Here is a 20210-nt window from a genome sequence, read left to right as displayed (position 1 = left end):
AAGGATCATGCACTGAACTTTCATTTGCTTAGCATCTTCCACTACACCAAGAGACATCTAGGCCCCCGTAGGGTGGGAACTGGGGCCCGGGTTTTCATTATCCTGTGTGTCTTCTTTTCTGACTCTCGGCTGGGCCGGCAAAGGTGCGTTCAGAACTGAGCTTGTGCTGGCTGGGCTGACGCTTTGGATAGAATCAGTCGGACCGTTGTCAGCAGTCCTGGAAGAGAAAGAGAAACTGCCCCCGTGAGGAATCCCTAATATCTCATGATGACGGCGCGTCTGCGCTGCCATCGTAGACCCCACTCAAACCACACAGTCATGGCTCCCCCCAAGGAATCATGGGAGCTGCCGTCCGTTCAGGTTGCTGAGCCTCATTAGAATTCCTGCTCCATGACTGCAGTCATGGGATTGTTGTCTGTCACATGACGGTGCATGTTTTGACTCCACAGTGGGAAGTGACGGAGACAGGATGTTTGTGTTACTGTGTTGTGTGAAGTGGGACTATTGTCCTTTGTTTTTTTTCTCTTTGCTATTTATACATGTGTTTATACGTAAATAAAGTAGATTAGCCAAAATGCTGAGTTGCTGAGGTCTGTCATGCATGACCTGCAAAGACTCTGCAGCACAACCCACTGTGCTGCTGTGGGTTGGCATTGGTCGCTGTGATGTTCGGGCTGAAGAAAGCTTTTGAAGCTCCCGAACGAAAGACCAGGAGGGAGAGAACATGCCAGTCGGGCACGTGTCTCTACCAGGGTCCTACTCAAGTGTAGGCCGAACTCCTGACACTTATCCCCCTCACGGAGCTACTATTCCCAGAGTTCCCTGGGCAGAGGGATTGCTAGTTGGACTACTCTGGAAATTGTAGCATTGTGATGGGGTGTTGGAATTCTTCTAATCCCCAGTTTTGTGTTTTGATATGGTATTTTGTGTTTTTATATTGTGATTTTATGTTGTAACCACCCTGAGACCTGTGCGTATAGGGCAGGACGGTGGTACCTAGGTTCTCGAACCTAATCCGTTCCTGGAGTCTGTTCGAATCCCGAAACTGTTCCAAAACCAAGACGCTGCTTCTGATTGGCTGCAGGAGCTTCCTGCACTCAAGTGGAAGCCGCATCAGATGTTTGGCTTCCAAAAAACGTTCGCAAACTGGAACACTTACTTCTGTGTTCGTGGCATGTGGGAACCGATTTGTTCAACAACTAAGCCATTCGAGAACCAAGGTATCACTGTATACAAATTTAATAAATAACAACAACAACAACTATCAGCACCCTTTGCAAACTACAGTTCCCACGATTCTTCTGTGGGTTGGAGCCATGACTGTTTCAAGTGGTATTAATTAAACAACTGTTTTAAAGTGGATTTCTTAAAGACTGCTTTTTAGGGATATCAATGTGTTTTAGCTTTTGTTGTGGTTTCATATTGGTTTCCCGAAAGCACACCCTGCCCCCCGAAAGGACCCCTGCCACCGCCTCGTCTTTGGCAGCGTCATCCTCTGCCTCGGCCAGGGGTCTACGGGGTGCAGAGCCCATGCTGCTGGCCTGGGCGGCGGAGGCAGCTTCCTCGCTGCCGCTGCTTCCTCCTGCTCGGCTTCGGATTGGCACCCGCAGCTTCGAATTGGCTGCAGGAGCTTCCGGCAGCCAATCCAAAGTCATGCCGGTTTAGCGTGGGGACTGACCGAGTGGGCGGCAGGATCCGCAAGGTTCGTGGGCTGGATTAATGAGCCCAGTGGGCCACATCCGGCCCCCAGGCCTTAGTTTGCCGACCCCTGATTTAGGGCCTGGTTCAAGGCCATGGGATTTTTCTAGCAGAAGCGCCTCAGAGATGCCACACAGGCCAGCTCTTTGTGCCCACTTTCCAAACAAAACACCTCCTTGCACAGGCGGAGTGAGGACCATGAATGTGTGGACAACCTCGAAAGAGAAACTCTACCTCGGAAAAGTGGAGGGTTTCGCCCTGCTGAAGGTGTTGCTAACCAGGAATGAGGAACGGCAGCCACCGGGGCTCAGTATAACAGGATGCAAGTCGACTGTACTGCTAGAAACGAAGAAAGGAAATGGTTCGGTATTGTGTTATGTCTCACTTTTCCCACCAAATGGCGCTCAAGGTGGCTGACCATCATCCACACAAGCACATTTAAAACATATTAATTACCCCCAAAGTATCCTGTGAACTGTCTTTTCCCCATTATAGAACAATAACCCAAACAAACTACAGTTCCCACCATAGCTGTCAACGTTTCCCTTTTTTTAAGGGAAATTCCCTTATTCCGAATAGGATTCCTCGCAAGAAAAGGGAAAAGTTGACAGCTGTGGTTCCCACAGTTCTTGTGGGTGTTGTGCATGGTGTATGCAGAGCCATGCGCAGGTAAAATAGTAGGGGCTGAACAAACTTCATCGTACTTAACAACAGCCAGATCAAGCCCTTTTAGGGGCAAAAGGCCTGTCCGAATAAAAACATTTGATGTCCCAGTGTAAACAGCTGGATATCTTCTTGCATTTTGCTACACGGGGGAAGTTGTTTGCTTGCTATGCATCTGGATATATTAAGTTATCATAATCAAATTTTGCAAGGAGCAGGTTTTCATCCTTGTTTGAATCCAATTGGACACTGTTTTGAATCAAGATGGTGGACTGAACCTTTCAACACTACACTGATTTTAACCACCGAACCTTTCAACACTACACTGATTTTAACCACCGATATCAAAACTGCACAGATTTTTTGTTTGTTTGTTTATTTGAATTCCCAAGGAACATGGGCCCATAGCAGCTAGTACATAATAAATAAATTCCATTTTTTTCAATGAATAAAGTCCTGCATTACTCCCTTGACTGGATTAAGATTACAGTGGTACCTCAGGTTACATACGCTTCAGGTTTCAGACGCTTCAGGTTACAGACTCCGCTAAACAAGAAATATTACCTCGGGTTAAGAACTTTGCTTCAGGATGAGAACAGAAATCGTGCTCAAGTGGCACGGTGGCAGCAGGAGGCCCCATTAGCTAAAGTGGTGCTTCAGGTTAAGAACAGTTTCAGGTTAAGAACGGACCTCCGGAACGAATTAAGTACTTAACCCGAGGTACCACTGTACTTAATTTTGTCACATTTACTACCTCTCATACTTCCATTGTCCACTTGTAGGGTGAATAGGGTGCTGCCCCACCAACCTCAATCTGCTCTCTTCCAACCCCTACCTGCCTGCCTTCCTCCTTAACTACCAGGGGAGGGGTTGGGAGTGTCCGTTCAGCTTCCTCTTCCTCCTCAGTCTCAGTGTTGCCCTCATATAACTCGGCAGGGAAGAGGATGGGGACAAAACTCGAACTAGCTGGCTTTGCCTTTCATCGGCTCTGGCGCCACCTACTGTTGGGCTCCCTGCTTTCTGCCCTACCAGTCCCCATTGACATCAGCCACCGCTGCATCCAGCCCACCACTGCCTCCAAGCGCCCGTTGAAGACCAGTCTCGTTTGCACTTGTTGCTGAGTTGTAGATCTTGGTCTGAAGATCGCAGGGCGGTTCACAACATTGAAAAAAAGTTGGTGATGGCCACCAACCTGGATGATTTTCAAAGAGGGCTGGAGGAGGCCACTAGCCACAATGGCTATGGTCTGCCTCCACGAATGCTTCATGGTATTGTTTTACCGCATGAGGCCTGTCAAAGTTTCTGTAAAAAAACAAAACCCCAAAACCCACTTTACTACAATGCTTCCCAAATTTGGGACTTTTTGGACTATAACTCCCATCCATAGCTGTCAACGTTTTCCTTTTTTCCTTATTCCGAATAGGATTCCTCGCAAGAAAAGGGAAAAGTTGACAGCTATGCTCCCATCATCCGTAGCTAGCAGGACCAGTCGTCAGGGATGATGGAATTGTAGTTCAAAAACAGCTGGAGACCCAATTTTGGGAAACACGGCTTCTTAACGTTCTCTATCCCACCCATGCATTGTGGGATGGCCTTGCCACTTTGAGACACACACCCCCCGCCCACCTTGCCCTTCAATCAGCTCCCACCTCTTTTGATTGACTGGTGATATGCCAACCTGGGGCTGCTTCAAGTCCACGTTCAAAGAACCCGTCAACCTCTCTGCCTGTTTGGGGGTGGAGAGGGAAGACTTGTTATTGCCCAGTCCACCAAAATGGACAGATTTGTTGATTTCCTACTGGGGATGAGGGCGGGCAAAGCATCTTGGTACAAACCTGCTTTGGGTAAGGACCAAAGACTTTGGGCATGGCTGCAATAGCCTGCTCCGGAAGCCTGGCTTGGCCTGGCATGGTCTTCCTTGCCCGTCTCTCCAACTGTGATGCCCTCTTGGCCGCTGAAAAGGAGTAAAAAAAAGTAGTTTGTTACTACTGGAGTACTGGTGCCGGGAGTTGTTGTCCTGCGATGGATAAACTCCAGAATCCAGGATTCCTCGGAAAGGAAGGAACCATGTCTTTAGTGGCATGGCATGTCCATAGCCCCTCCTGGCTGGAGCAAAGTCCAGGAGTAGCCCCTTCCCAGCCCTTCTACCTAGAGGAAGGCAGGACCAACCAAAAGCGTAGTTGCTGGCCTTCTGCATCTCCCGTTTCAGCTGTTCCACCTCTTCTTGAATCTCCTCCATTTCCATTGAGTTGCTGTGTTTGAATAGTGAAGAGATCTTGGCCTGCAAGAGAAGGGTTGGCTGGGTGGAAGATAGGCTGGGCACCATGGCAGGGCTGGAGAAACTTATCCTGACCTGTCACCACTACTATAATAATAATAATAATAATAAAATAATAATAATAATAATAATTTATTATTATTATTTATTTATACCATGCCCATCTGGCTGAGTTTCCCCAGCCACTCTGGGCGGCTCCTAATCGAGTGTTAAAAACAATACAGCAGTAAATATTATAAACTTCCCTAAACAGGGCTGCCTTCAGATGTCTTTTAAAGATAAGATAGCTGCTTATTTCCTTGACATCTGGTGGGAGGGCGTCCCACAGGGTGGGCGCCACTACCAAGAAGGCCCTCTGCCTGGTTCCCTGTAACCTCACCTCGCAATGCAGGAACTGCCAGAAGGCCCTTGGTGCTGGACCTCGGTGTCCGGGCTGAACGATGGGGGTGGAGACGCTCCTTCAGGTATACAGGACCGAGGCCGTTTAGCGCTTTAAAGGTCAGCACCAACACTTTGAATTGTGCTTGGAAACGTACTGGAATACTGCTGCCTCCACAGGCTAACCAGGACAGGTGAGTTGGACAACCCCCCCTGTCAATCACTTGCTGTCAGGTGGGGTTGCCCAGCCTGGTGGGTTTGTGTGGAGATTAGATGCAGGGCTAAGAACGGAATACACTCAATTTTTGTTGTATATATTAGCAACCTCCCTCAAGTGGATTATTGGGATGGGGTGGCACTCTGAGAGAGACTTCATTTGATGCAAAATACTGCTGTTAAACACTCGACTGGCACAATGTGTTGGGCTCAGGTGAGTCATCTCAGGACCCTGAACTGGGGTTTAGCCTCCACTGTGCTGAATCATCCATGTCTGGAAGCAGCCGGTTTACTATGAAGAGAGAAAGAGAAGCTCTAAATACAAACGAGGCGCAAAAGAGGCAAGCCTCAAAATGCATAAAACTTCCATTTTGAGGCTTGCCTCTTTCGTTCTCGTTTCTCTCTCGAACCTCTTTCCCAGACATCTCGAGGTGCCCCCAGCTTTACCTTCAAGTAGGACGCCATACCCGCCTCCTCACTCTCCAGCTGTTTCCTCTTGCGCACAATCGACTCGCAGATTCCTGGGTTCTGCTCCATTTTGACATAAAGGTCCTGCAGGGATTTCTGGGTGTACGTCAGAGATTGCTTCTCAAAATCCTCTGGGGAAATCCGCTTGCAGAAAGAGACGTAGAGCGGGGATTCGTTGTCAAATTCACCCAAGGTCTCCATCATATCCCTGGAGAAGAAGGTAAAGAAGTTCTTGATTTTAATTATTTTAGTAATTTAGTAATTTATTATTTTAGTAATCGCCTTCCACACTCTTTTTTTTATGATTTTCAGTTTTATACATTTCTTCCACCGACTCTTCACCCTGGTCTCGGATTCTGCCAGTCATTTCCGCCAATTCCATGTAGTCCATCAACTTCATCTGCCATTCTTCCCTGGTGGGTAAATCTTGTGTCTTCCAATATTTCGCGATGAGTATTCTTGCTGCTGTTGTTGCATACATAAAAAAAGTTCTATCCTTCTTTAGCACCAATTGGCCAACCATGCCCAGGAGAAAGGCCTCTGGTTTCTTAAGGAATGTATATTTAAATACCTTTTTCATTTCATTATATATCATCTCCCAGAATGTCTTAATCCTTGGGTATGTCCACCAAAGGTGAAAGAATGTACCTTCAGTCTCATTACATTTCCAACATTTATTGTCGGGCAAATGGTAAATTTTTGCAAGCTTGACTGGTGTCATGTACCACCTATAAATCATTTTCATTAAATTTTCTCTTAAGGCATTACATGCCGTGAATTTCATACCTGTGGTCCAAATTAACTTAATTTACTCATTTACTCATGTACTTTAAATATATACTCTTATGTAACTGCAGGTTATTACAGTAATCCAACGTTCTGATCTGTTTACATTTTATTTGCAAATATTAAATAAACCATTTCCATTATTTTATAAAAAGTTTGTTATCTTGATTTCTTATTTTTCAGGTAAGTTTTGCCATCTCCACATATTCCATAAGTTTTTGTATCCATTCCTCTTTCTCTGGGACTTCTTCTTTCCATTTTTGGGCAAATAACATTCTATACAGTTTGTGTAGTTCTGTTCCTATAATCTCCAAAAAGGAAAGCTTCTGGGTTTGTTTTTTACAAACGTTATTTTAAACATCTTTTTCAATTCATTATATATCATTTCCCAGTCTCAAGGCTGTTTACATATATACCTATTTGTGTGCATTCTTGGAGATGTGGAGACGGTCACCAACTTGGATTGCTTTAAAGGGGGATTAGACAAAAATTAATGGAGGGGAAGGCAACCCATGGCTATGTTCTGCCTCTGTGGTTGGAGACGGTCAATGGCAGCACAAGAAATGAATTTTGTGGGGTGTGCAGGGGTCACAGAAGGGGCAAAGTATATTTCTAAGCGGTGAGCTGTGTCCCACAGGCTACCATTGTCAGTTTGCATTTCTCATTACAGAAAGTATGGGTCTGATGTGTAGAGATCTTTCCTATTCTAATTAATTCAAGAGGGTTCTGGAAGCTTCTCTGTGTGAAAGCAGCAAGCAGAAGGTTCGTGATGTTTGGGTTATTCCAGGCTTCCTCATCCTCGGCCCTCCAGATGTTTTGAGACTACAGTTCCCATCATCCCTGACCACTGGTCCTGCTAGCTAAGGATCATGGGAGTTGTAGGCCAAAAAAACATCTGGAGGGCCGAGGTTGAGGAAGCCTGGGTTATTCCTTCAGAGAAGCTGAGTACAGCTGGTTTAAACTGATTGTTATCGCTTTCTGTGAAGATCATGCTGACTATAATAATAATAGATTCAATAAGCACACAAGACGTAGCCGGCTGTACTTTTGAATAAATAGGGTATAATATTCATTGTGTCAAATTGTAGATTTCAATGGAAGTCTCATAAAGTTCAATGAAAAAAGCAGAAGACCCAGTGGATTGTTTGACTATAATAATAGGCCAGAAGGACCCTGGGTCTTAACTTTCTCTCTTTTCCTTCTGGTGTGGTGTTCTGTATGCTTAGTGTTAAGGTTTAGACTTATTATAAGTTCTTGTAAGTTTAAGTCTGCCGCAAATGGATTTCTTATGGACAGTGCCAGTCCTGAACGCATTGGATTTGTGACCATTATGCTCATTTGCCTTCAGTAGCAGTAAAGTTCTGCTGGATGAAATACAATTCCCTCTTATCTATTTTTGGGGAATCCTGCAATGTGTTTAAGTTGCTACTCTGCTAACTAGACATTGGAATCTGCTCTGGATCAATATTGAGTAGAATTCCATGACAACCGTATCTGAAAGAAAAATAACAGCAGTGGAGGGGCAGGTGGAGTGGAGCTTCTTGGGGGGGGGGGTTCTGGGAGGAGGGGGCTCTGGCTCTGTCCATTGAGGCAGTATGATTCTGAATGCCAGTTCCTGGAAACCACTGGAGGGGAGAGTGCTGTCGTGCGTAGGTCCTGCTTGTGGATTTCACATTGGGGCATGCTGGGCAAAATGGGCCATTGGGCTGATCCAGTAATCAGTCTCTTCTTGGATTCTTATGCTTTCAGGTTTTGCGGGGGTGGGGTGTGGGGGGTTGATCACGACTATGGTCTACGTGGAAGAATTAAAAGGCCCTCCCCGTGTGCAGCAATTGCAAACTGGAACAGGGCCTTTCACAGCTGTCTAGGCACATTAAATGCAATCACGTATTTGTCATGGGGTCCAGTTTTTCCCATTTCAGGTTTTTGATTGCAACCTCAATCAGAACGAATGTGAAACGGCGAATGTACAGATTGATAAGAAAGACTGGAACGGAAAGTGGAAGAGTTAGTTTAAAAATGTTAGCGCCAGCAAAAAATACAGGGAAAAAGCTCTGGAAATTATATTACGATGTTATCTAAGTCCCTAGTTATTGAGCGGAATATACGACTACAAATCTGCCATGCTGGAAAGGATAGCAAGAAATAAGCTCTTTCTATATAACATGCAGTGGAGTTGCAGGGTAAGGAGGAAATTTCGGTCAGCCGAGTTCAGGAAAATGGGTGTCATTACAAAATGCTTTATAACTATTGGACTGAGGCTAGTATTACTGTCTATTATTTACTGCTGAAAATATGCAACAGAACTTATGTAAGAAACGTTCTTGTTAGCAAAAGTTTGCTTAGTAATAGCAGAGAACTCTGAGCACATTTAGACCATGCATTTAAAACATTACGATGCCATCTTAAATAGGCAAAACTGCTCCCCCCCCCCAAAAAAAAAAATATTGTGGGAGCTGTAGTTTGTTAAGGGTGGTGAGAGTTATTAGGAGACCCCCCCATTCCCCTACCAGAGCTACAATTCACAGAGTTCCCTGTGAAGAGGGATTGGTTGTTAAACCACAGAATTGTAGCTCTGTGAAGGGAACAGGGGACTTCTAACAACTCTTAGTACCATTAGCAAAACTACAGCTCCCAGAATTCTTTGGGGGGGCATGACTGTTTAAAATGTCATCACAGTGCTTTAGATGCATGGTGTGAAGGTGGCGTTAGTGTTGCTCAGGGGTAGGCAACCTAAGGCCCGGGGGCCGGATGCGGCCCAATTGCCTTCTAAATCCTACCTGCAGACGGTCTGGGAATCAGTGTGTTTTTACATGAGTAGAATGTGTCCTTTTATTTAAAATGCATCTCTGGGTTATTTGTGGGGCACAGGAATTCGTTTATCCCCCCCCCTGAAAAATATTGTCCAGCCCACCACATGGTCTGAGGGACAGTGGACTGGCCCACGGCTGAAAAAGTTTGCTGACCCCTGGTGTTGCTCCTTTGAGAACCCAGCAGGGAGGGAGGTGAGGCGGAAAACCAGAATTAGTTGCCCATGCCTCTCATTGGCTGAGGTTCCTCCTACCAACTGGTTGGACATTAGGTGGGCCATTAGCCCAATCCAGCAGGCTCTTCCTATATTCTTAAGAGGCAAAGACTCAGTCGTAACTCCCTCTGTGTTCAATGGGAGTTACTCCCCACGAAGTGTGTGCAGGATTACAGACAAAACCTTACAGCGGAAGCAGTGACTCCGCTAAGGCAAACGACTAACTAAAGTGGTACCTCTATTTGGCAGGTGTTACTTATTCCCAAAGGCTTTTATAGACCTGCAGTAGCCAAGTAGCTGATGCTTGGGGCCAGCTAGCCAGGAAAGGAGGTGCAGTTTTGACTCTGAGGTGGCTGGTAGAGAGCAGCTTTGCAAGGCAACCCATTCTGCTCTGATGCCCTATAGCTCCCAGCCTCAGGAGGAATTGTGACATCAGAGGCAGATGAGCCAATCCCTTACGTGTCCCAATTGTTGCCTCCAGCTGTGCAATTGTGGCATCACAGATCAAAAGCAGCCAATCATCATTCCCAGCACCAGCTATCAATGGCTGCTAGCCTTGATGGTTATGTTCTATCTTCACGCTTTTGAGTACCAGTTGTTGAAATAACAAGCCGGGAGAGCACTGTTGCACTTTGACCCATCTAGTCCGGCATCCTGTTCTCACAACGACCAAATTACTGGGGTTCGCAAATATTATAAGGCAACTGCCTTCTACTGAACCAGACCATTGGGTCCATCTAGGTCAGCAGTGTCTACACTGACTGGCAGCAACTCTCCAGGGTTTTAGATAGGTGTCTCTCCTAGTCCTGCCTGGAGATTGAAACTAGGGCCTTCTACATGCAAGGCGAATGCTCTGTCAACTTAGCATTGCTTTTAAAGTCCTCATGAAAATTTGCCAGCATTTTACAGGGAATTTCTCCTAATATTCTAATTTTTAATTCTATTTTTGCCCAATATACATTTTTGGCAAAGCCATTTCCCACAATATACAACTGTACCTTGGAAGTCGAACGGAATCCATTCTGGAAGTCTGTTCAACTTCCAAAACATTTGGAAACCAAGGCGCAGTTTCCGATTGGCTACAGGAATCTCCGGCAGCCAATTGGAAGCCGTGGAAGCCCCATTGGACGTTCGGCTTCCAAATATAGTTCATAAACCGGAACGGTCACTTTGAAAACCAAGGTATGACTATAATGCCTTATTGCATGTGGTTATCATTTTTATGCTTGAATTTTTATTTTATTTCTGCGAATTACTGGGCTGATGAACTGCACTGCAAAATTTGGAGAAGGGCAAATTTCCAAAGGACATCTGTGTTCGGCTCCCATATCGTTTCACCGTTACGTATGTTGGAGAAATGAATCAAATTTCTTCCCCATCTGATGAACTGCTGACTGTCCACAATTTGCCAGGATATAAAGTGGCCACTTTCCAAGGATACCAGGCAGAGTGTGTGGAAACCATGACATCTGTGTCAAGCTGAATATTTGCAAATACAGCAGGGGGCAGAGGATGATAAAACACAGTTTTAATGCCTGCTTTTATTTTATTCATGACTCAGGAAGCAATCCCTTTGCTGTAGAAAACACACAACGGCTGTATTGACCTTGTCTCAATCTCTCCAGTTGTCCGCCAAAGGATCATCATGCGTGAGAAGCAGCGGCGAGGGCCTTGGATGGTTTGTAGCACAAACATCACTTGCAGTGTTTGCTCGTGTCCAGCTGTTTATATTGCTCTTGGTATGGAGCCCCTGCAAAGCAGATGGCCGCACTACGGTCGCACTCGCAGACGAACGCCGCACATTCATCATTGTCATCTGAAGCAGGAAAAGGCCAAGTATGAACTGGGTGACTTCTTGGGAGAAGGGCCTTAGCCAAGTGGAAGGGCACCTGCCTTGTATGCAGAAGGTCCCAGGTTCAATCCCTGGCATCTCCAGGTAGGGCTGTAAGAGATGCCCTGCCTAAAATGCTGTCTGAAATCCCAGAGAGCCACTGCCAGTCAGTGCAGACAACACTGGACTACATGGACCAATGGTCTCACTCAGTGTTAGGCAGCTTCCTATTTACCGTAATTCAGTTTCTTTCTTTCTTTTTAAGAACCCTAAATTCTAGAATCCTAATTTGTTTTTAGGGAAAGGTTTGTAGCTCTGTTATAGAGCATCTGCTTTACTCTCCTTGACTGAGATCTCTCACAAGCTCCACTACTGAACATAAACGCGGGGCTACCTTTGAAGGTGACTCAGAAACTACAATTAATCCAGAATGCGGCAGCTAGACTGGGGACTGGGAGTGGCCGCCGAGACCACATAACACCGGTCCTGAAAGACCTACGTTGGCTCCCAGTACGTTTCCGAGCACAATTCAAAGTGTTGGTGCTGGCCTATAAAGCCCTAAATGGCCCAGTATACCTGAAGGAGCGTCTCCACCCCCATCATTCAGCCCGGGCACCAGGGTCCAGCTCAGAGGGCCTTCTGGTGGTTCCCTCACTACGAGAAGTGAAGTTACAGGGAACCAGGTAGAGGCCTTCTCAGTACTCGCACCCACCCTGTGAAATGCCCTCCTGGCAGATGTCAAGAGTTAAGCAACGATAGAATTTTTTGTAGACATCTGGAAGCAGCCCTGTTCCAGGAAGCTTTTAATGTTTGATGCTATATTTTGTCGGCAACTGCCCAGAACGGCTGGGGAAATCCAGTCAGATGGGCAGGATATAAGAAATAAATTATTATTATTATTATTATTATTATTATTATTATTATTATTATTATTAACAAGAGCCCTGCTTGACCAGACCAAAGGCCCAAATAGTCCAGCATCCAGTTCTCACAATGGCCATTCAGATGCTTGTGGCAGGATCCAAGCACAGGAGCCCTTTCCCTCCTGTGGCTTCCAGCAACTAGCATTCAGAAGCATTGCTACCTCTGACCATGGAGGCAGAACATCGTCACTTTGGCTAGTAGCCACTGATAGCCTTCTCCTCCCTGAATTTGTCCAATCTTCTCTGAAAGCCACCTGTTTAACTCTGGGATGGAGTACCTGCAACCAGTGCTATTTTTATAGAAAAAGAGGTACCGGAACTCACTATGAACGCCTCCCTTGTTCTCTTATAATGGCTAAGGCGCCCACCTGGGAGACGCCAGAAGTTCTGGCTGAAAAATAAAGCCCTGTAAACATACAGATGTCAACCCAACACCTGCTGACCATTGTCCACACTGGCTGGGAGGGGGAGATGCTGGGAGTCCAGCATTATCGAGATGGCCAGGAACTGTGTCCATCCCTGATTTAAGACACTGGGGATTTAATTTGGAGGCTTGTGGAGAGAAAGCTGAACTAGGCCCACTGACATAGCCAAAGCAGGGTGGAGGCTGCATTTACCGCTGCAGGTGACATCACTGCCTGAACAGCTGTAGGCGTAGGTCTTGGTGTAAGGGTTGTCTATGAGGAATTTGCATTCGGAATGCTTCTTGGCCTCACCATAGCATTGGTCGTGGATCTGGCAGCACCTGTTCGAAAATTAGAAACATTCGAGTTGATTTAACGAGCTTGGGAGACACTTAGGAGCTGCCTTGTTCAGTTGATTTCGTTGATTTCTCTAGACAGTGTCACTGCACCCATTTAAAGCACACCAATCCACTTTAACCAGAAGAAAACAATGCAACAATCAGTAAGTATAGTTAAAAACAAATACTCAAAACCAATTCAAATCAAGGATAAGGTAAAAGGCCATATTGAAACACATGTCAACATTCTATGCCACACTAAAAGATTCAGTTAATACAACTCCAGAACAGGTATTATGTGGCATCTCTAACAGTGGCACTTCCACAGATCGAAGCAGTCAAGTGGGCACATACCAGTATCAGGGTAAGGTGATCTCGCAGGTAAACTGGTTCCAAGAGGTTAAAGGCTTTATATACTAATAGTTGTTGCTGTATGTAGCTAGATCACTAGATCCAAATGTGGGGCAGAATACCCTCCAATAAGAGAGAGCCACAGCAGAGGTTTTAAAACACAAAAACACACAGCAAAGTGAAGAGCGGGAATATACACTGTTAGACCTTTTAAACATCCCATTTTTAAGTCACTTGTATACAGCGCTTGCCCTTTCTATCCCTTTAGAACAACAGAGACCACACTATTTGATAAGTTTAAAAGAATAGTTTACTTACAAACTTCAAAGGTCAAATTCATGTGCTTTTCCATGCAGCAGCCAGAAAAATGCAGGTAAAAAGGCTAAGTTTACAAAATATGGCAAATGTTTCTGAACACACTTTCTGAGCTGGGAGCAGTCAAGCTCAGACATCCTCTCTGATAGGCTTCACATAGTAGATGTGAACAAACAACAGAAAGAAGGCAAAGAAAAAAAACTTTCCTAACTGCCCACAGGAGGTGAGAGGGTGTGTGACCTGGTCAAGTCTAGCAACAACAGCTTATTCTGTGGTCTTAACCCCTTAATGCATTAACCCGAACTAAACATGCTAGTTATATGAGGCTGCATTTCCCACAAGAGTAACACCATGAACTTGGCCTGGTAGAAAATGAGCAACCAGTACAGTACATAACACTGAGCAGAGTTTTATATGCTGACAAGCCCTCTCTTCTGCCAGCAACCATGCTTCAGCATTCTGCTGTAGTTGCAGCTCCCAACTTAAGTGCAACGTATGCCCCAAATAGAGCAAATTTTTAAAGGTAGATTTGTTGCAGTAGAGTCTACTTTAAGCGTAGAAAACTGAAGTTCTGGTATGTTTTTAAACCCCTCCTGCAAAATACTGACCACCTGCAGGTACCCTAATAAAATTAGGAGGTGCAAAGCCTTGGAACACGTTGGGGACAGGGGGGCAGAGGGCAAAGATGAGAAATTGGCTTACTTGTCCAGCTCATCGACCGGTGTCCCGCTGCCCCCCAAGCCACAGTAGCAACCATAGTCTGCATAATCCTTCAGTGGGTCACTGCTGGGAATGGTGCATTTGATCATGTTGTGGAATTGCAACAAGTTCCGAGGGATGGAGGCCGTGTCTGAGCCGACTAGAAAGGAGACATAAACTTCCCACAAGAGGAGTTCGGTTAGGGTTAGGTTGGCATTTCCCAGGCTTCTGAGAGCTGAAGCATAATCCTGCCTGCTAAACGCAAGCTGGAAAGTAAAACCCCACCCTGAGGGTGCATTCCTGAGGCCAGGCTGCCCTTCGGTCTCCAAGCTGGAGCATGCCAAGGCCCCTCACTGAATGACCACCCAGCCAGCCAGCACTCGCTCGCTCCTCACTTGGTGTGCTGCATTCCCTGGACGGTGGGAACAGATCAGGCCCATGGATGGGAGAGGCGGGCAAGGGGCAACCCCAGCACAACCTGCCCCAGTGCTCCTCTCTGTGTCAGGGGGTTTCGCCTGCCAAGGGCTCCATCAGCCGGCTGTGTTCCCCTCTGCACAGCTGGACAGGTGATGCAATGCAGCCCTGCTTGGCTCTGGTAGGAGGTCGCTCTTGCAGTGTTGGCGATTTGCCTGCCCCGAGTGCTGGCAAGCCACACGACAGTGCTGGTCAAGGGAGCACACCAGGCAACAGAGGTGGTGTGCCAAAGGTACCATGAATTGTTAACCAAGAAGCATCCTTCAGAGGGAACCCAGTTAATAAAGGAATTTATCCCCTGCCCCCAACACAGCATATCCACTTCCCGTTTCAGTAGGAACACCCATTCATCCCTTAAGAGCCACAACTTACTTGATGCCAAGATTAGGAACCGAGCAAGGTTCATCCTGTCGGCTGTTAAGTCCTCGCAAGAAGGGTTTTCCTGTAGGGCGTTCGGCCTCTTTATACCTTCGCTTTCACCTTGGTCCCCAGCAAAATTCAAGATAAGATACCTGGAGGTTTGTGCATGTTTACCTTTATATAAGTGTTGCCCAGGTGATCTGTGATTAAACCAAGGCCACCTGAAAGCCAGCCATCTTATTTTCCGGGACTCCGCTTAGCTATCAGCTTTCCCACAGAAGAATGTTCTTGTTTTAAACTTTTGGGGCACTGTGTGTTGGGTGCTGGTGGGTAACAGCTCTGTAGACCAAAATGGGACTCCTTTTGGGCTTAAGTTACCCCATGGGCTGGAGGTTCCCCATGCTTGCTATATGGGGCCACCCACAACTGCAGAGAAAATTGTTCATACTGTTGCTTACATCTCCTGGGAGTTGGTTTTCCAAGGACTGCTAAACTTGAGATCCTTTCAACCTGAGAGTTGCTGGGGATTGGACCTGTGTACAAAGCAGATGTTCTACCACTGAACCATTGGTCCATCTAGTGCTTTATTACCTACACTGACTGGCAGCCACCGCTCAGAGTCCAACAAATGATATTCCTTATCCTTCCTGGTGATGCCAAGGACTGAATCTTAGGCCTTCTCCACACAAAGCAGGTGGTCAATTTTATTGTATATAGCCAAAAGCCTTTACAACGGACAAGAGAGAATAAAAGGAGAACTTTCCTCTAAGATCATACATGTAACCTGTAGCAGTTTACAACATGAAAAGAAATTTACAACATTGAGACTTAAGACTGGAGTGCATTCACATAGCTGGAACGCTGCTTCTTGGCTGCCAGTGCAAATTTGGTTCCTTGGTGTGTAATATATAGATGTTTATCTGCTAGGAGTTCAACTGTCATTTCCTGTGAGGACCAACCCGGAAGCCAGTTAAAAATTGGTCACATAAATTTTGCTCTGGCCATTGTATACAGGGGGCAAATCAGCAGATAGTGTGTAATGTCCTCTACCTGATTGCATCCAGATATACATTTGCGATCCATAAGGGGAATTTCCTGAAATCTCCCCTCTAAATATGACGAGGGCATCTGCTAGAATTTTAGTTCTGCAAAGGTCCTGCGTAGTTGTGGGAAGGTCAGAGTCTCAAGGTAATGGGGCCTTGAGTGATGGGTCTTAATTTGGGGGTACCAAGTAGAGTAATGGGCGGCAATGATGGATGCTCTGTCTTACGTTGGCATCCTGATCAAAAATCCAGCTTCTAAGGTCATGTGGGCTAAGGGCTAAGTAGTACTCCATTTGAAGATTATAAGCCCTAAGCTTAAGGTAAAGGGACCCCTGACCATTAGGTCCAGTCGTAACCGACTCTGGGGTTGTGACGCTCATCTCGATTTATTGGCCGAGGGATCCGGCGTACATCTTCCGGGTCATGTGGCCAGCATGACTAAGCCGCTTCTGGCGAACCAGAGCAGAGCACGGAGCTGTTTACCTTCCCGCCTGATAGGTTGGCAGGAGCTGGGACCGAGCAACGGGAGCTCACCCCATCACGGGGATTCAAACCGCCAACCTTCTGATCGGCAAGTCCTAGGCTCTGTGGTTTAACCCACAGCGCCACCCACGTCGCTTAAGCCCTAAGCTTATCCTGGCACTTTTGCACCCAGCCCCCCCCCCGGTCTTCCACTGAGCTAAACCCAACCCAACAACATCTGGGAAGCCACATGTTCCTCATTCCTAGTCTAGTATCAAGTGTATAACATGATGCACAGGGTGGAGAAAGTGAATAGAGGAAAGCTTTTCTCCATCTCTCATAACTCTGGAACTTGGGGCCATCCATTGAAGCTGAAAGGTGGAAAGGTTCAAGACAGACAAAACTCCTGCAAGAGGGAGTGACCGCCACTGGGATTCTCTGTGCACAAAAATGGAAGGAAGAAGTTGCCACCAAAGAACGGATAAGTAAGACAATGGGACTATGCAGAATTGGCAAAGTGAATGGCCCAAATAAGAGAACCTAGCAATGATGGCTTTGTGAAAGAACGGAAGACCTTTTCAGACTATTTAAGAAAATATGATGTACTGACGAGCAAGATTAGGACTATGAGCAACAGAAGGAATTAGGAAAACACAGCATCAATGGGAAGGAATAAGATGCAGAAGGTGTTGTGTAGCAGAGGGGGAGAAATAAAATGGAAAATGGAGTGGGAAGCTGAAAAAAAAGACAAATGTATCATGTACTTAAGTATATAGGTCTAATTCTTAAAAACTGAAAGAAAAATTACCAAAAAAGTGGAAGAGAAAAATTCATGGATGAGAAACATTCACGGATGAGGTGGTGATCAACTATCCACGATGGCAATGTTCTTCCTCCATGCTTGAAAGCAGCAATGTTTTTGAACATTCCTTGCTAGGAATCACAGGCAGCAATGTCTAGGCAACACGATGACCATGTACCTACGCAACAGACAATCTTTATAGAATTCCTTCAAACCATAACAAGTACAAAATGAAATCTTTAGTCTCAAAGTCTCTGAAAATCTTTAAATGAAGCGGGGGCTCCGCTAGGGGCGCCTTGGAAGATGGCCGACAATACCATCTCTCCAGCTCACACGAGGTAATTAAGTGGCTGATATGGGAGTAAATCAGCCTCCAATTTTTCTTCCCAGTGTAAGGGAAGATGCAGCCTTGTCCGCGGTTGCCCATAAATCACCCCACAACCCCAGAGTCGGTCACGACTGGACCTAATGGTCAGGGGTCCCTTTACCTTAAGCTTAGGGCTTATAATCTTCAAATGGAGAACTACTTAGCCCTTAGCCCACATGACCTTAGAAGCTGGATTTTTGATCAGGATGCCAACGTAAGACAGAGCATCCATCATTGCCGCCCATTACTCTACTTGGTACCCCCAAATTAAGACCCATCACTCAAGGCCCCATTACCTTGAGACTCTGAGCTTCCCACAGCTACGCAGGACCTTTGCAGAACTAAGATTCTAGCAGATGCCCTCGTCATATTTAGAGGGGAGATTTCAGGAAATTCCCCTTATGGATCGCAAATGTATATCTGGATGCAATCAGGTAGAGGACATTACACACTATCTGCTGATTTGCCCCCTGTATACCACAGTTCTGGTATACTGTGGTCTGGTACCTCGCTTCATTTAAAGATTTTCAGAGACTTTGAGACTAAAGATTTCATTTTGTACTTGTTACCAGACTTTGTAATGTAGTCAGCAGTGACTGCATGATTACATGAGCACTGTTCCACAGCATTTGATATTTCCATTTACATACATTCATTTGAAATAAGATAGGTTTATGAACCAATTCTATATCCTCCCACCACGCTGATGAAGAATTCTAAGAAACAGTAGTCAATATCCGGAATCACTGTCCAGTGTTGGACATCATATTTGCCGAATACACAAAGCTTCACAGCTTGTCTTTCATCTTACAAAGTCTGGTACCTCACTTCATTTAAAGATTTTCAGAGACTTTGAGACTATTTGTACTTGTTGTGATTTGAAGGAATTCTATAAAGTTTGTCTGTTGCGTACGTACATGGTCATCGTGTTGCCTAGACATTGCTTACGTTCTCTTTGCAACACAGGGGTTAGGAATCACAGGCAGGCAGAGTGCTGCTGTGCTCTGGTCCTGCTTTTGGGCTCCCCACTGGGGCATCTGATTGGCTGCTGAGAATAGGATGCTAGACTAGATGGGCCATTGACTTGACCTGATCTTATGTTCGCTAAGCTTGCTGCAGGCTTTGCCCTGGCTCTGCTACTTTCCACTGAATTGCCAACAGCTTTGCAAACAAAACAGGCAGCTGAGAGGCAAATTACACAATGAGCAGGTGGCTGGATCCCCACACTCCTGCCTTTCTAGGCCTCAAAGGACAAGTCCTGGTTATGCCCATGGCAGGGAACCTTTCCCCAGCTTGAGGGCCACGTTTCCTCCCGTGTGACCTTCTGGGGGCCACACCGACTGCTCCTAGCACAGACCTCTGCCACAAACACACATGGCAATCCATCGCTTTCCTCTCGGCCCCCTGAAATGTATACAGCCCACACGGTGCAGCGGTTAAAAGGGTCAGACTTGGACCTGCGAAACCAGGGTTCAAATCCCCACACTTGGCCATGGCTTTGGGCCAGCCATTGTCTCCCAAGCTAAACCTTCCTTCCAGGGTGGTTGTGGGGATTAAAGGAGGAAGGGGAGAATCACATGAGCTCCTTGGAGGAAAAGGTGGGGTAGAAATACAATAGAAAAATGATAAATAAGGAATAAGGTAGGGCAGCTGGCGGTGGTAGAAGTAGTCACAGAACATAACAGACAGTGTTAAAGGTAAAGGGACCCCTGACCATTAGGTCCAGTCATGGCCGACTCTGGGGTTGCGGCACTCATCTCGCTTTACTGGCTGAGGGAGCCAGAGTACAGCTTCCAGGTCGTGGCCAGCATGACTAAGCCACTTCTGGCGAACCAGAGCAGCGCACGGAAACACCGTTCACCTTCCCGCCGGAGCGGTACCTATTTATCTACTTGCACTTTGACGTGCTTTGGAACTGCTAGGTTGGCAGGAGCAGGGACTGAGCAACGGGAGCTCACCCCATCATGGGGATTCGAACCGCCGACCTTCTGATCGGCAAGTCCTAGGCTCTGTGGTTTAACCCACTGCGCCATCCGCGTCCCTAACAGACAGCATTAAGAGGGATTAAAACCAAAATAAGGTTCTCAGTTACTTGGTTTCTGTTGAATTTGTTTTGCAAGAACAAGGAGCAGTCCTGGCCCCGGATCTTCATTGTCCATTATGAACAGGTACTACACCTAAACATTTTTGGTCTTCAGCCTAAAAAAGAATAAATCACTTCCTTTGGTCTTCCAGACTGCTGTTTCAACAGATCACCTGTTTTTGTGACCTCGGGTTGCTTCAGTTCTCTCCCTGGTCCCCCTTGCATCAACAAAGTAGTACTGGGACA

General features: G+C 46.2%; 2 protein-coding genes across 7 annotated transcripts; both read right to left on the bottom strand.

Moving 5' to 3' along the window:
- Positions 1-9922, bottom strand: LOC310694958 (uncharacterized protein). 5 transcript variants are annotated; one of them, XM_083478876.1, is made up of 7 exons: positions 9749-9922; positions 5681-5909; positions 4531-4642; positions 4197-4315; positions 4011-4087; positions 1933-2037; positions 1-217 (listed from the first exon to the last, which is right to left on the bottom strand). In XM_083478876.1, the coding sequence occupies exons 2-7, from the start codon at positions 5903-5905 to the stop codon at positions 58-60; spliced, it is 798 nt and encodes a 265-aa protein (XP_083335002.1). In that variant the 5' UTR covers positions 5906-5909; positions 9749-9922; the 3' UTR covers positions 1-57. The 5 variants fall into 5 exon arrangements, with proteins under 5 accessions (XP_083335002.1, XP_083335004.1, XP_083335000.1 ...); XM_083478878.1 differs by having other exon boundaries at positions 4040-4087; XM_083478874.1 differs by lacking the exon at positions 9749-9922 and adding an exon at positions 6904-6932.
- A 1116-nt stretch (positions 9923-11038) lies between these two features.
- LOC310694994 (phospholipase A2-like) lies at positions 11039-16543 on the bottom strand. Of its 2 annotated transcripts, none has more exons than XM_083478953.1 (4): positions 15220-16543; positions 14377-14551; positions 12884-13011; positions 11039-11328 (listed from the first exon to the last, which is right to left on the bottom strand). In XM_083478953.1, the coding sequence occupies exons 1-4, from the start codon at positions 15251-15253 to the stop codon at positions 11207-11209; spliced, it is 459 nt and encodes a 152-aa protein (XP_083335079.1). In that variant the 5' UTR covers positions 15254-16543; the 3' UTR covers positions 11039-11206. The 2 variants fall into 2 exon arrangements, with proteins under 2 accessions (XP_083335079.1, XP_083335080.1); XM_083478954.1 differs by having other exon boundaries at positions 14377-14533.
- Positions 16544-20210: the final 3667 nt, after the last annotated feature.

The sequence above is a fragment of the Podarcis liolepis genome (genome assembly GCF_965112155.1).
Source record: "Podarcis liolepis genome assembly, chromosome: 15".
NCBI classification, from domain to species: domain Eukaryota; kingdom Metazoa; phylum Chordata; class Lepidosauria; order Squamata; family Lacertidae; genus Podarcis; species Podarcis liolepis.
Note: the sequence above shows the minus strand (reverse complement) of the source record. Positions and strands in the feature narration are given on the sequence as shown.

What these genes read in the sequence shown, in the direction of transcription:
- LOC310694994 (XM_083478953.1), bottom strand. Translation starts at nt 15,253, where the DNA reads ATGAACCTTGCTCGGTTCCTAATCTTGGCATCAA. An exon ending in GTTCCTAATCTTGGCATCAA is followed by an intron (nt 14,552 to 15,219) that starts GTAAGTTGTGGC and finishes TCTTGTGGGAAG; the next exon opens with TTTATGTCTCCTTTCTAGTC. An exon ending in CCGGTCGATGAGCTGGACAA is followed by an intron (nt 13,012 to 14,376) that starts GTAAGCCAATTT and finishes ATTTTCGAACAG; the next exon opens with GTGCTGCCAGATCCACGACC.
- LOC310694958 (XM_083478874.1), bottom strand. An exon ending in GTATGGCGTCCTACTTGAAG is followed by an intron (nt 4,643 to 5,680) that starts GTAAAGCTGGGG and finishes CTTCTCTTGCAG; the next exon opens with GCCAAGATCTCTTCACTATT. An exon ending in TTGGTCCTTACCCAAAGCAG is followed by an intron (nt 4,088 to 4,196) that starts GTTTGTACCAAG and finishes ACCCCCAAACAG; the next exon opens with GCAGAGAGGTTGACGGGTTC.